At 37.2% G+C, this 16,086-nt stretch overlaps 1 protein-coding gene across 1 annotated transcript in view; it reads right to left on the bottom strand.

Moving 5' to 3' along the window:
• Window positions 1-1,084: 1,084 nt before the first annotated feature.
• The window catches only part of Cul5 (cullin 5), a 51,955-nt gene continuing 36,953 nt past the window's right edge, over window positions 1,085-16,086 (bottom strand). The window contains exons 13-18 of the mRNA XM_028783610.1: window positions 15,356-15,460; window positions 15,031-15,206; window positions 14,180-14,341; window positions 13,257-13,375; window positions 12,587-12,710; window positions 1,085-4,495 (exon numbers count right to left, since the gene is read on the bottom strand). Coding sequence (XP_028639443.1) covers window positions 4,301-4,495; window positions 12,587-12,710; window positions 13,257-13,375; window positions 14,180-14,341; window positions 15,031-15,206; window positions 15,356-15,460 — 881 coding nt within the window. The 3' untranslated portion in view covers window positions 1,085-4,300. The remainder of the gene's footprint in view (window positions 4,496-12,586; window positions 12,711-13,256; window positions 13,376-14,179; window positions 14,342-15,030; window positions 15,207-15,355; window positions 15,461-16,086) is intronic.

Below are 16,086 nucleotides of genomic sequence, written 5' to 3'. Positions count from 1 at the left end.
TAGGGTGGATTCTTTCCTACTCTTACAAAGGTTGTGGGGACTGAACACAGGTCACCAAGCTTCACAACAAATGTCTTTACCCACTGAGCCATTCTGTCGGTCCTTTAGCTTGGTCTTTGTCATCTTGTAGTCTAAGCTGGTTTCAAACTCCTTACACAGCTAAGGAGGACTCTGAGCTCCTGATTCTCCTGCTTCCACTCCCCAAGTGCTGGGATATTAGAAGTGTATTACTACATACTATACTTTTGTTTTAAACCTATTGTCAGTGACCTCTATTTATTTCATGCAAGTTCTTTCATAATAGTAATGTCTGTCTTAGACACACCCAGCTGTTTTAATGTTGCCTGTCTCTAGACTCCATTCTTGTCTGTATGAATCTGGGCTCTGAACAAGAAAGTTAACTTTCTAATTTAGCTCACTATAAAGACTACTGTTTCCTTGGGTGGTGGGGGTGTGCTTTCCTCATTAAGATACTATATCAAAATGCCTCGGGCAGGATTTGCCAAATCTTTAGAATGCATTTGTGCAAGGAGCCTAAACTCTAAGCTTAATTATTAATCTTGGTTTGGTTCAGGTTAACCTTCTGCTTTTTTGTGGCTTCGATTCCCAGTCACCCCTATTCCTCAACTCCCCCAGTCCCAGTGAAGGCAAAAGTTCTAGCCTTTAGGAAGCCATGTATTCATTCACCCAACTGTCATGTCTTATTTCATGGTGGATACAATTTACTACTATAACCCAACACATAACAAAATGTTCTTCATTGAGATGGTCCCATTATGCTTGTCCATGTCAGTCTTGAGCTGGGCCTGAACAATCAACTACCACATCCTCCCAAGCAGCTGGATGACAAGATGCAGCCCTCCCCAACTGAAACCATTTTTATTGATTTTAAAGACAGGCTAGCCCTAACTGGCCTGGAACTTGCCAATACACCAGGCTGATCTTGAACTCAGAGATCCTCTGACTCTGTCTCTAGAATGCTGGGATTAAAGATACATGATACTGCCTTGGCTTGCCAAAAATTTTAACTGTTGTAAAAATTTTTATGTTACGTAAAACATCAAGATTTTCTGGATAGATGAAATGTTTTATATTACACCTTTATTTTGCAAGAAAATAAATTATACAACTTAAAAAATAAAATCCAAAAATTAAGCGGTTCATCAAAATATTTCAGCCTACTGCATACAGAAACTGCTACCGTGGAAAACTGTACAGTGTCATCTCAGTATGTAGTGGTGCACATTCAAAACTGTACAGGTCATGACAAGAGACTACACTTTAGGAACTCCAGACCACACATAGTGTAGATGACAGGAACTCTGTCAATGCTTCTCTCAGAACTGTGACCTTGGGAAAACTGTGGCAGCATCCCAGTCATTCACACAAAAACAGAAGAGCCAGCTTGAGTTTATAATAGCAAATCTTTCTGTAAACTAGCAAATATTTCACCCAGATTCAATTTGAAAAATTTGCCCTTGGAGCAGAGCTAATGATAACATATTCAATTTAATGAAGAGTTAAAAAAAAAAAAGAATGGTTAACATTTCACCTTTTTGGAGACTTTAATATTTATGCACAAAGAGTAAGAGCTTTCAATGAACAGGCTGGTAAACTCAGGGATCTCCTCCAATAATTGTAAAAATTGGGAGACTTCAGAATTTAGTTGAGGATCCTTATAAAATTCAAATGATGATGGCCTCACATTTCTCTAACTGTGTATCCAAGAGTCTACCCTTTCCACTGGGTGAATCTGTTCCCTGTCTCTGTACTCTGGCCTTGAGATGGCGAAAGGTTAGCATTTATAGATGGTGCCACCTTAGGTAGACAAAAGTGCTCAAATCTCTGAGCCTGCCACACCTTCACTTAAAAATGCCTTTCTGGTGTTGAGTGGGAGCTGGGCTTTCCTTCCCCTCACCTGTGACATGTTTGGCTCTGCTTAGATAGCAAGAATATGAAGACTGCAGGGAGAAGAGAGGTCAGATAGGGAACACTGTCAGTGGTTCTGGACCTTCAGAAAGCTCCTACTTAAGATCTGTTTTAGGATTTTTTTTAATTATCAAATCTATTCATAAAACATCTAAAGAAAATCTCAACAATGGTATAGGCACCTTGTCAACTAAATAGTTTTGATAAACACCAAAAAGTGGTTACACTTTTGTATATATATTTTAAAAAAAGGATGAAAACTGTTAAGTCTGTGGTATTTACTGTTGCTCATCCCCCAAAATACAATTAGGACATAATTAACTATTAAAAAATGTATAAAAATTTAATAAAAAACTTCGCTATGGATTTAGTGTCACCCACTTTGCATTAAGTTTGCCTTTATAAATCAAAACATCACAGCTCTCATTCTTAAATGACCAAAGCGATTAGAAATTTCAAAGATGTTCTAAGAAAAATTATGGTTTAAAATGACAAATCTTAAACATTAAGAAATGGTCTAAAATTTTTCCCTTGATTGTTTCCTCCTTTGGCATTCTGGTATTGGGACAGGAAAATCTGCCAACACCAAGCTACTGAACAGAAGGGCCACAGTCATTATAAAACTATCCCTCTGAATTCTGAATGTACCATCATCCACATTGTAGAGCAGCGAGCACTGGGTTTGCTCTTCATACCTGCTCTACCATCACCTCAGAGCTGCAGGGCAGACAGTAAGCACACATGCACTTCCAACTTCCTGTGAGTTTCAGAACCAACACTTGACTGTAATTATCAAAACCTTAAACATCTAACTTACATTTTACTTCTTTCCAGCCAGGAGCTGACAGCTGCTCAGCAGCAGGCAGACCCACAGCCCACTGTGGTGATGTAATAATACCATATGCTTCTCAACATTCCATTTTCTGCTTGCTTCAGAATCATACTTCAAAATACTACTTAACATCAAAAGTTCTAAAATTTGCAAGAAAACTTGAAACGTGCACCACAATGAGTAAAAATCCACAGGGAGCCATTTTTCCTGCTGGGGAAGAATTCTCTTCAGTTGCTTGAGTCCTCAATTTCTAACTTTCCACTGCTCTATGAAGTCCTGAGTCACCGCTCTGGATTACTGAGAGGAGCAAGGTAGGTGTTGCCCTCTGAACATTTTAAAAATGTTTATTTTTAAAATATATAAATATATATGTACATATTTGGCAAGGTTACTGCTCATGTTAAGACTAACAACTCTGAGTGCTTTTCAGGTTGCAGGTCGTAATCTCACCTTTCTTCCTGTTAAGTGGCAGGTAATTATTACTTTTAAATAGAGAATGTCTTTCCAGAAAACTGAGGTGGTAAATCCCTAATCACAACACTTTCAATCACCAAGTAATTCTATGCTACAAGTTAAGAAAGCAATTCTCTCACTGTACTGTATCAGAATATTTCTGCATTGTTTTCAACAAATTTAGGTACAGTATAATAAATATTAAGTGTATAAGTATTAAGTGTATTAGTAACACACTTAATGTTTGCTTCAAGATTCTGATTCTGCAATCAATGATGTACCTATATCCATAAATTTTTTAACTGAAGCAACATTCATTATAAACTTCATGTTTTCAAAACAAGCTCTCCAGCCATATAAGGTTTAAAAAGAAAATCCCAAATCTAAAGATTATCATTTAACAATAAATAACTAAACAGCACTCTCCTGCTCAATGAAAATCAGGATTTGTAAGGTAGAAATATTTAATACCATTTTCAGGTTACCATTGAGATTCAGTCACTAAAGTGAAAGCAGTGTTTGACAAACAACTTGACACTGGCACACATGTCTTCTCAAGTGCGCCTGCCCTTGCCCAACACAGTGTTGACAATTCACTCTTTGCATCAAAAGAAGCTGAGTGCTACCTCTAGCATTAATTAAAAAAAAAAAAAACAAAAAACAAAACCAAACAAAAAAACCCAGCATTTCTCAGTGCATGAATATCTGAAAATCCTTCCTTGTGCAAGTATATTCCTTTGAAGAGGAAAAAAGGATAAAAGAAGCAAAAAGAACCCCACTCTCACCCTTCCAAAATGTTATTTCTCTAGGTGGGTAAAAATTGAGTTGACATTGAAAGTTCATAATGGGCTGGCTCTTCATGAATGCAATTTTCTCCACAAAACAGCATGCTGTTAAAAGAGTGTGCAACATGAAGGAAATGCCATCATGCTAACTAATGTGACTGGCAAAATATAGTCGTTTTGTAAGGTAAGGCAGAGTTTAATATTTATGTAATCAAAGTCCAAATAAACCTTCCTCCAGCTCAGACTGGGACAATCTCTGCCCAGGTCTCCAGATGTGTGGCTGTGGCAGGCTGGAGCTCGGCTACGCCATGTACATGAAAGTGTTGATGTCCGCCTCATCCCTCCTGATGTACTTGTGTTCAATCAGCCATTCGATTTGCTCTTTTATCATTTTCTTCTGTGGTAAGAACATGTTTTTCAAAATTTCTACTAATTCAGTCTGTAGCTGAGCATTGCTAATTTTCTTTCTCATTTTCATTATTTGTATGATGGCTTCCTAAGAGGAAAATGAAAATGAAAGTACATTAATACATTCAACTAGTTTGAGTAAAGTAAACCAGTAACTTTTCCTATATTATTATCTTCTAACACCAACCACCCTATACAGCAACCCCTAGATATTCACCTGGAGACTTACTCAGCAGCTACAGCTTTTTTTTTTTTTCATTACACTTATTACAAAGATTTTGAAAGCAAAAGAAGCCAAAATTAACCTATAATCTCTCTATTGGTTTATAAAATTTAATAATGCATTTGAATGTTTGTCTCCCTGTATGACTGTGAACCACATAAAAGTCTGGTGGCTAAAAAGGCTGGGAAAAAAAAAAAGCACTGGATCCCCTGGAACTGGAGTTACAGACAGACATGAGACAGTCATGAGCAAATGCGTGGGTGCTGCTGAGGAAAGAAGCCCCGTTGGTAAAAGCTCTCGTTTGCTAACAAGCATGAGACCTGAGTTCAACCCCTAAGGCCAACAGGGTAGAAAAATAGTATCAATTCTTAAAAGTTGTGCTCTGACCTATACATATATGTATAATCACACACACATACAAAAAAATAAATGTATAAGACATAAGACTCCACCTACACAAATTTGCCTCTAATATTAAGGTGTATCTTTGTATAACAGAAGAGAACCATGGTTGTCTAACTCTTAAAAATCAGCAAACACACCGGATGCCTTTATCCCAGCACCTGGGAGGCAGAACCAGGCGGATTTCTGAGTTCGAGGCCAGTCTGGTCTACAGAGTGAGTTTCAGGACAGTCAGGGCTACACAGAGAAACCCTGTCTCGAAAAAACAAACAAAAAAAAACAAAAAAAAAACCACAAAAACAAACAAACAAACAAAAAACCCCACAAAAATCAGTAAACACTAGACTAAAAAAGTGATAGCAATATTTACCACAGATTCTGTTTTTACTTTTACTGATTTAATTCATGTTTTTGACACTTAAATGTTTCTAAAGAAAACATTTTTCACCTAAGTCAATGTTCTTGGTGATTTTTAAACTACATAGAAGTTGGCAACGACATTACCTGCAAAGTAGACCTACTGTTAGCACCGTTAAAATTTAGCTTTCCTTAGGCAACTAAAGGAACAAGGTGCCTTAGTAGAAACTAGGATTTTTTATAAAAGAAATGTGAAAGTAGATACAGTTGGTTCTCTGTATCTGTGAGCTCCTGTGGAGAGCTTTTGGGGGCTACTCTGCAGGAATCTGGCACTGGACCATGACGAGATAGTAATTTGAGGCAGGAATCTAAACCTTAGGCTAGAACAAGGAAGTAGGCTTCAGGCATGAATGACTTTGGACTAGGACAGGGAAGTAGGCTCAGATATTTTGGTCATCCTGAAAAGCCCTTAGAAACAGTGATCATGGGAGTATGCACAGGGCTTAGTCCTCACTCCTGTCCTAGAAAACCTGTTGACTAGGGGTTGGGGATTTAGCTCAGTGGTAGAGCGCTTGCCTAGCAAGCGCAAGGTCCTGGGTTCAGCCCTCAGCTCGGAAAAAAAAAAGAACCTGTTGCCTGACTGAGCTGGTTTGGTCAGATGGCGGTCAACGTGAGGCTCCAGTAAGCTGGGTCCAGTGAAAGACACCACAGGAATTGGAAGCGCATGCAAAGGAAAGTAAAGATTTGGGCCAGCAGTGAATAAACCTTGTAGAAGGACAAGGTAATGGTAAAATGTTTTTGTGTATGTGTTTCGAGTTATGCTAAAATCTAAAAAAGGGAGGGTAATTCTCATAGATGCTTTTAGTATTTGGACCCTGACTAGAGACAGTTTACACCCTAGCCATGAGAGAGAATGGGTTTGAGAAAAGCAGTCGTCCAGAATGCTTTGGCAAGAGATGAGAAAAGAATATAAGCTGTTCCAGAGCTCTCCTAAGGACAGGAGGAAGTCGGGAGACGTCCTGCCTTCTCTCTGGCTCCTACTGGAGCATGCTTAGTTCTGGTTCTGGGTCCCTTAGGTAGGATATCGGGGTCCCCTCAGGACATCTAGTTCTCTTTCCGATCAGTCTATTGTCTGTCCTTGGTGCCCCAATATGTCCAGATTGAATGTTGCTGTTTTATGTTCAAAAGAAAAAAATGGCTAAAACTTTATCTGCTGGTTGTTTACCCCTTGATTTAGTTTTAACTCGTTTAAAAAAAAATAAAAAGCAGTTTCTTTTTTCTCTTTCTTTTTTTTTTTTTTGGTTTTTCGAGACAGGGTTTCTCTGTGTAGTCCTGGCTGTCCTGGAACTCACTCTGTAGACCAGGCTAGCCTCGAACTCAGAAATCCGCCTGCCTCTGCCTCCCAAGTGCTGGGATTAAAGGCGTGCGCCACCACCACCCTGCTAAAAAGCAGTTTCAATTGGCCTTTGGAGCCCTGCATAGTAGCTGGGAGTTAAGCTGAGTTCAGTTGAGCTGGAGAAGCCCTGCTGATTGTCTGCACAAGCTGCTCTTTAAGGGGCTAGCAGCTTCTCAGGTAAGGAGCTGAGAGTTGTTTCTCCTAGAAAAATCTCTGTGACTGTGATTATTGGGTTCAGCAGGTGACAAGGTGTTCCTCTCTTGAAATTATAGCTAGAAAGTTAAGAATTTGCCCAGTTTAAATATGTAAGATGTGTGTAGCCACTTCATTTTTGGTTTTGACTGGTTTTGACTGGTTCTGCATGTCTTGGTTATAGATTATTGGCTTATAAGTTATTGAGTATGACTAAAAATTTGTAACATTAGTAACAGAAAGTTGGCTTAAAACTGGTAACTCAGGGTTGGAGTCATTCAGAAAACATGTGGCATGAACCAATCCAGGGAACTAGGTCTCTAAAGATATGTCTAAATTGGGTAATATTTTATGTAATTCTTATCCTAGAAACCAGACTTATAAAAGATAGGATTAGGGCAGTGTCTCTTTGATGAGGTATTGGAGGCTGTACCATCGTGCATTCGTGTGCAGAAACTGGCAGCATGGGGGTGTGATTCACCTGGTGTTTTTAGAGAGACTGGATTGTTTGGAGGTTGAGTTTTACTTTCCAAAGTTATGGTTGTGCTTTGGTGTTGCAAGGAAATCTTAAAAATTATAGTTAAGCTGCCTTGTTCCATAAGCTGAGTTTGCGGTTAGATCACAGGTTCAGGAATTTTAACTCACACATATTCGTAATTAAGAAAAAAATCAAGCAGGTAGAGATTGCTGCAGGGTTTGCGAAAGATTAATGAGGCTATGGAACTTGTGGAGGCATTGCAGACTGGCTTGCCTCTCTAGCTGCCATTCCAGGAAATGCATATAGAGCTATTACAGATTTGGAGTATTGTCTTTTTTCTTTCTTTCTTTTTTTTTTTTTTAGGCCTTACACAAAAATTTATTTGAGTACACCATAGTTGTCTTCAGAAACACCAGAAGAGGACATCAGATCCCATTACAGATGGTTGTGAGCCACCATGTGGTTGCCGGGAATTGAACTGAGGACCTCTGGAAGAGCAAGTCAGTGCTCTTAACCACTGAGCCATCTCTCCAGCCCTGGAGGATTGTTTCTATACTATTCTTTTGCATCCTGATGATTGTAAAAGGTTTGCATTTGGTGTGCCTGCTTGTAATTTGAGAGCCCATAAAACGGTATCATTGGAAAGTTTTGCCTCAAGGAATGGCTGATAGCCCTGCTTTAAGTCAAAAATTTGTTGTTGCTTCTATACAAGAAGTTAGGACTTTCAGTGTATCTTTCAGTGTATATTATTCATTATACGGATATTTTATTAGCTGATTCCTCTGAAGGAGTTTTACTAGGAGCCTTTGCTCTGATACAACGAGCTTTAAAATTTTGGAGTAGTCATAGCTCCATTAAAGATTCAAAGGTGCCGGGCGGTGGTGGCGGCGCACGCCTTTAATCCCAGTGCTTGGGAGGCAGAGGAAGGCGTATTTCTGAGTTCGAGAGTTCAAGGCTAGCCTAGTCTACAGAGTGAGTTCCAGGACAGCCAGAGCTACACAGAGAAAACCTTGTCCTGAAAAACCAAAAAAAAAAAAAGATTCAAAGGCAATATCTTTTTCAATATTTGTAACATCAGTTATATCCTAAACAAACTGTAGCACAGAAAATTCAAATAAAAGATAATTTGCTTTAAATGATTTTCAAAAATTGTTATGAGATGTTAGTTGACCTTATCTTAAGCTTAACATGAGAACTTAAACATATGTTTGATATTCTCAAAGGGCATGCAAATCCGAATTCCCCTCGACAATTAACTGATGAGGGACAAATAGCTTAGCAGAAAGTAGAGGAAGCTATTAGCCATCAAGAGATAACACTGTGTAGACTCTGACCAATTGCTGGTTGTTTGTGTTATTGCTACTCATGTGCCGACAGCAGTTCTTTGGGAAAAGGAACCATTAATGTGGATTCATCTTCATCTCCAAGTAAAGGTTTTTTGTTTGTTTGTTTGTTTTTTAAGACAGGGTTTCTCTGTGTAGCCCTGGCTGTCCCCAAGTAAAGTTTTAACACCCTATTATAAAGCTATTGCTGTGTTAATACAGAATTATAGAATAGAATCAAGAAAACATTTTGGGAAAATCTGATGAATTTTTTATTTATTCCAAACAGCAATTAAATTGGTTATTGCAGAATACTGATATGTAGTCTATTGCATGTGTAAACTTTTCAGGAAAAATTGATAATCATTATCCAAAAGACAAGTAGTTACAATTTTCCTCTATGCATGCTTTTTTGTATTTCCTGTAAATTTACAGGTGCAGCTTATAGAAAATGTGGTCACTGTATTTACAGATGGCTCATCTAATTGGAAGGCAGCATATGTGATTGGATCACATGTTCATTCTCTTAAGTTTCCCCCTACTTCAGCATAAATAATAGAACTACATGCTGTAGCCACTATTTTTGAAATGTTGAAAAATCAAGCTTTTAATTTGTATACTGATAGCCAATGGTTTACAATTACTTGAGACTGTTCCTTTTTTTAGATACTGCTAATTCTCAAATTTTGCAATTACTTATGCAAATACAACTTCATTTAAGAGAATGTACAGTTCCTTATTTTGTAAGGCATTTAAGAAGTCCTACTGTATTGCCTGGACCCTTTAGTGAGGGCAATGCCACAGCAGGTTTGTACACCAGGCAGATTATAGGCCTTACACAGGAACAGTTAGCCTCTCATTCTTTACATCATCAAAACAGTAATACCCTGAGACAACAGTTTAGTATTTCTAGAGAATGTGCACACCAAATTGTAAAGACTTGTCCTGAATGTCCTCAGTTTCTACCTGTACCACATAATGATGTTAGTCCTTGAGGACTTGTACCTAATCAATTATGGCAAATGGATGTTAAGCATATTTCTGATTTTAGAAAATTAAAATATGTACATGTGACTATTGACACCTTTTCAGGCTTTCTAGTTGCAACTGCTTTAACAGGAAAAGCAACTAAAAATGTAATTAGTCATTGCCTACATTATTTTTCTTTGCTTGGTGTTCCAAATCAGATTAAAACAGATAATGGAACTGGCTATTGCAGTCAAGCATTGGAGATGTTTTGTCAACAATTTTAATATTACTGAGATTCCTTATAATCCTCAAGGACAAGGTATTAAGAAACAGGTATTGTGGAACTTTAAAACAGTATCTTTATAAAATAAAAAAGGGGGAGTAATATCCATTCACACCACAAATTTATTTAAATTATGTTCTTTTTATTTTAAAATTAAAAAAAAACCTGGATGCCAAGGAAGTCTCTGCTGAGTGTCTAATGGCATCCTACAACTAGGCATACTTATGCCTGGGTGAAAGGGAAGGACCCACTTACTGGCATATAGCATGATCCCAATCAGGTATTTAATATGGGGAAGAGGGCATGTTTGTCTTTCCCCACGGCCCACAGGACGCTGAAGGAGCATGGTGGCTGGCTACCAGAGTGATTGGTGAGACATGCTGATGCTGGGACCAAGAATGATGCTGACCTGTGAGCTTGCTGAGAGCCCTGAGAATGGTGACTGGGAAGCTGTATTGGACATATGTTCCTGACCCACCTTTGCTTACCTATATCCCAGATTGAACAAGCTGCCTTGCTTCAAACTTTTAGACTTTGTGGGACAGAGATTCAAAAAAAGAAGTTATAATGACTCTTCTATTTCCTTTAATGGAAACAGTTATTCTGATTCAATCATGGACTGGTCTAGAAATCAATCCAATATTGGAAATAACAGTCTTCATTTGGAAGACTGGTTCTGGACATTTTCAAAGATATATTTGAAAATTGACCACTGCCTTGTATGAAGTTACATTAGCAATAGATAAAATTGGGGTAGGATCTGGACTTCTGAACAAATGTTAGTGCATGTATTAAGGCTCCAAATCTTTTATTAATTGGTCATGTTAAAATTACTTTTGTTCCTTCCACGGTATTTAATGTGAGTTCTACTGATTGTACAATTTTATTTTATTTTATTTTATTTTATTTTTTTGGTTTTTCAAGACAGGGTTTCTCTGTATAGCCCTGGCTGTCCTGGAACTCGCTCTGTAGACCAGGCTGGCCTCAAACTCAGAAATCCACCTGCCTCTGCCTCCCAAGCGCTGGGATTAAAGTCGTGCGCCACCACTGCCCAGCGATTGTACAATTTTTAATTGTGTCAATGTATTGAAAACTGGCATGTCTGTTATGGTAGTCTATCAACCAGCTTTTGTTTTATTGCCTGTGAGTATGACAGGACCTTGGTATTCTGAAAAAAGCTTACAAGTACTGGAAGAAGTGAGTCAGGCTTTAAGCAGAAGCAAGAGGGTAGTGGGCTTGATTATTGTTGGCATAGCAGCTTTGATTACATTAATTGCTAGCACCATTGCTTCTGCAATTGCTTTGACACAAGAAGACAACTACTTTTATTAATCATTTAGCAAAAAAATGTTACTAATGTTTTGAGTATTCAAGAGAATTTAGATAGGCATTATTTTTGAGGCAGGGTTTGTTTCTTTGTGTAGCCCTGACAGTCCTGGAACTCACTCTGTGGCTTCCTGGGATCAGGGATCAAACTCAGGTCATCGGGCTTCTGTGAAATGTGAAAGTCTGTCCATCCAGGACCATGAAAACTTTTAATCTTTCTTTATGCTTCAAAATGTATTGCACTGGCCAGAATTTTGAATAATATTAAATAAAAACTGTAAAAGTAGAATAAAAAAAGCAGTCCTGTTAAATTAAAATAATCATCAGTTTGCAATACATTAAAAGTTTTAAAAACTTGTTTGTATGTGTACACACGCATTTGTGCCCACGGGATAGTGCCATTCTCCTACACATGCAAAGGTCAGAAGACCTTCCTTATATCAAGTAAATTCCTGGTTGAAATCAGGTTGTCAATTACATTACCTATTGAGCCCTGTCACCAGCTCTATTTTTTCGTATTTATTTTCATGTAGTGGAAACAAAAGAACAACTCTGTTTAAGGAGTCTGTTCTCTCCTCCAACCATGTGGGTCCCCAGGACAGGGCAAGTTGTCAGCTTGGTGTCAAATATCTTTACAAACTGAGCCATCTTATCTTTCTAGTAATAAATATTTGTATCATGTTCAGAAGCCATCATAATCCTAATTTTAACACATTTGTCAAAGGAAAATATATCAGATAATGCTTCTTTGTTCTAAATAAAACAAGTTTCCTATGGGCACATTATATTTCAAAATTAAATACAACTTTAAATACTTGAATTCTACATTGCTGAGATACATTTATTCAGTTGGGTATTAAAAAGAGACATAAGTAAAAACCGAGGTTTTAGTCAAAGAATGCATCAGAGTTTGTTAGAAACCTCCAATCCATAAAAACACTTCTATTACAAACTACTAATAAAATGAGCCTTAGCTCTTATTTACAATTAAATAACTGTCATGGTTTTTATTAACTGACTGTTTGAAGGGTTTTGTTTGGTTTTTATGGAGGCAGGGTCTCTCCTGTTCCCAAATCCTCTATAGACTAGGCTTTAAACTCATAGAGATCTGTGTGCCTCTAATTCCAGAGGGTTGAGGTTAAAAGAATATGTCACTATGTCCAACTTTGAAGGTTTGGTATTTTTTAAAGAAGCTTTAAAAAATTTAGACATTCTTTCTCCCTATACAAACCTGGGTTCTTAATATTCTTAGTTGAACTATCCCTTCATTTTCTTCTTCTCTCATTCGTTCTGTAGTGAGCTGCAAGCGTCCGATCAAGTTGATTTTTCCCCTTTTCTGTACTTTTGCATTTTTTCTACAATATGAAAGTGTTAAACATTTATTACAGCACAGTGTCTGAAGCTTTAGAAGTATTCTTAACACTCAGAACTGTTTAAGAGTCACGTAAAACCCCAGTGAGAGACGCTCAAGCACAAGGAGAAGCCTGACTGGTTTCATATTTAGAGTTCATATTTAGGGCCATGCTGCCTGTTTCAAACAAACATATTTAAAAAAAATGTGATTCCTCAAAACAAGATATAACCTCTGCTGACCAGTAACTGCATTCCTCAGAATAAATTACACTGCCATGAAAACAATAATTAAAGCAAAAGAGTTTTATATAGCATTATTTTATTGAGTCTTCAGATAAACAGCTCTGCCTAAATAAAGCTGTTTTATCTAGTGCCTCTAGCTTTTGGTCTTTATTTTTTTAAAAACTGAAATGACGACAGATTTAGTGATGCTATTCACTTACTGTTTTTAACATCACATAAGACAAATCATCACTTTAATAAAAACAAAGCACTGAAATTGAACATAGTACTTTCCATTTTAAATTAAGCAGCATGAGCTTACTTACATTAAACTGAAGTCCTGGTTCACTGAGAAGAGAGTGCCTTCTGTAAAATCTTTGGGTGAGTTGACTTGAGGGTCATACAACAAAACTTGTCGTTTGAGCTTGGGAAAAGCTACTAAAGACTATGAAGAAGAAAAAAACAATTACCACACTAAGTTATATGGAGTGATTGGTTCAACTCTCCCATATAGGCAAGAATGACTTCTAAACAATCTATACCCCAACTCATGCAGTAAATTACATATGTACAACTGTACAAAATCACAATCCAAACTTTTATGTAGTACCTCCAAGCATGTGATATGTAAATGCATAACCAAGAGGGGAAAGGAAAGAGCTGGCTCAGAGAGAGCAATAAATGCTCTCTTACTACATAGAGTGACACAAACAATTAGGGCTGAGATACAGTACTATAGTAAACTACCTGCCAGTAATATGTAGGCAGTTTAGTCCCCTGGAAACAGTTTATTATGGAGTTCATATTACAGAGCCAGAATTAAATGCAGTTATAATCAAGAATATCATTAGCACAGTTTATAAACTAAGAAGGACTAACTCATTTATTTGATAATAAAACTCTTTGAATGTACTTTGGGACTCCTTAAGCACATTTAACAGGAACTCAGTTTTTCCCTCTTCTCTTCCTCTTTCCTTTTCCACTTTGGGAATTAGCCTCTTTTCATATTGTTTTTTATAAATTCCTCAATATTGTGCATTTTTACATTAAAAATCTTATTTGGAGTGTAAACAAATTTACAGTGGCTTAGTTATGTAATGCAGTGGTAGAATGTATGCCTAACATGTGTGTACAGGCCCTGGATCTAACTCTCAGCACCAAAAATCCAATGTTAGAAGCCATCCACGTATTCCCGCTATGTGACACAACACTATTTTAAAAACAAAGCCAAACAGAAAATAAAACAAACCCATAAAGTCCTTCTAAGTTCAGCATCAGGGAGTTCCGTTGCAAGTTTTAGGTTTTCAAAGCTGATTTTTTCTCTAGGCCTTTGGTTCCATGCAAACAACACAGCCAACTGAAACGTGGTTACTTCCAAGTCATACTGGCCTACTTCATTTTTAAACGTTATCTGTAATAGACAATGGGCTTCAATAAGTAACTCGTTTGTTCATCAAGTTTACTCCAATACCTAGTAAATGCACAGAAGATTACGGGAAAAATCAGATTGCTAATTTTTTTTTTCTAAGACCCATTCTTCCTTGCTCATAGGTAATAATCTTCGCACACATACAATGCACTCACAGATTTCCCTGCAGCTCAATGTGGTCATGTGATTTCATTCTGTCCAATGTGTTTGAAGTAGAAATGGTGAGGAAAATGTTTATCAGTTGCCTGAAAAGAAGGTTCTCCTTCTTTTCCTTCATTTTTACAGGAAGACAGACTTGGGGATCAGACTGGATTCAACAATCAACACTTGTTTGGTAAGCATCACACTGATGAAAACTACGGTCCTGAAAAGTAGGGGCAGAACCACTATTCTTGTTCTTACCTTAGGGTTTATTTTTTTACTTTATTTTATGTGTGGGTGTTTTGCTTGCATATATGCCTATGCACCACATATGTGTAATACCTATAAAGGCCAAAAGAGGGCATCAAATCCCTTTGGGATTGAAGTTATAAATAGGTGAGCTGCTATGTGGTTGTCTGGAATTGAATCTAGATCCTCTGGAAAAGCAGAGTTCCTAACCACTGAAGCACCTCTCCAGCCCTTAAATAACTCTTTCTACTAACACCCAGACTGAGAGCCCATCTACTTACAATTCCATTTGACATGAGATGGTGCCAATGTAATTTTCTACCACTATGATTTTTTTTGTAAAATTCTTCTACTTCAGGTATCAAATCCTCCAGTTCAGTAGGAAGTGAGACAAAGACTTTCTCAGAGCTTCTAGACCAAGCACCAGCATTCAAAATCTTTATATTAACTGAATCAGCTGCAGGTAAGAAAATCAGAAATTATAAATATTTTGAAACAAGTTAAAATTTGGTGAAAGATATTGTTTAAGAAAGATTTCTGTTAACAAAAAGACAAAGATTCTTTTTTAAGCTTAAATATATACTTAAATGTAATTATAAATGATACCTGGTAATGCCAACTTATTATTTTTGTGCATTTCCTTAAAAGCTTGGTTCAAGTCTTCAGATACTTTTATGTCCTGAAACATTCTAGCAAGCTTGTTGACATAATCTGCTGGCATACCAACTTCCTATGAATATCAAAGACAGACAGATAATAATTATATATAGTGTAATACTATTATATGATTCATAGACTAAACAGTAGTTTAGGTACTCTTTGCTTTGGTCAATTCTAGTATGCATAGATTTCAGTTACCACAGTGTGAATAAAATCAGCTCCCAACTCAACTACTGCTGACACTATGTAATAATAAATGTATTTGCATGGACTGCAACCTCCACCTTTAACTCCTCAGTCCATATATCAGGATAAAAGGATGTCACTGGTACAGCTCAGTCATGGCATGCCTTTGGGCTAGGCCACTAACTAGTAAGAACTAACTCATGTATTAGAGGATGACGACCGTCCAAGCCTCTACTTCCTTAATTTACAGTTATGAACTACCACTCCTAGACTCTTAAAAATTTACAATGGTTACTATTACTACAAATATATCTATAGTTAAGCATTTCTTACCAAAGACATGGTAAAAAAAAAAAAAAAGTTACTATTTTGTCCTGGATACTACCTTAAGTAAAATCAGTTAAAACTGAAAGGGTGGAAATAAAAGTACAACAGTAAAAAGAAAGCAGGATTAAAATTAATTAACAAAATTCACAGCCGGGCGGTGGTGG

The sequence above is a fragment of the Grammomys surdaster genome, unplaced genomic scaffold (genome assembly GCF_004785775.1).
Source record: "Grammomys surdaster isolate TR1022 unplaced genomic scaffold, NIH_TR_1.0 1162, whole genome shotgun sequence".
In the NCBI taxonomy this organism is placed as follows: Eukaryota; Metazoa; Chordata; class Mammalia; order Rodentia; family Muridae; genus Grammomys; species Grammomys surdaster.
The sequence above is the reverse complement of the archived record's forward strand: the minus strand, read 5'-3'. Positions and strand labels throughout refer to the sequence as shown.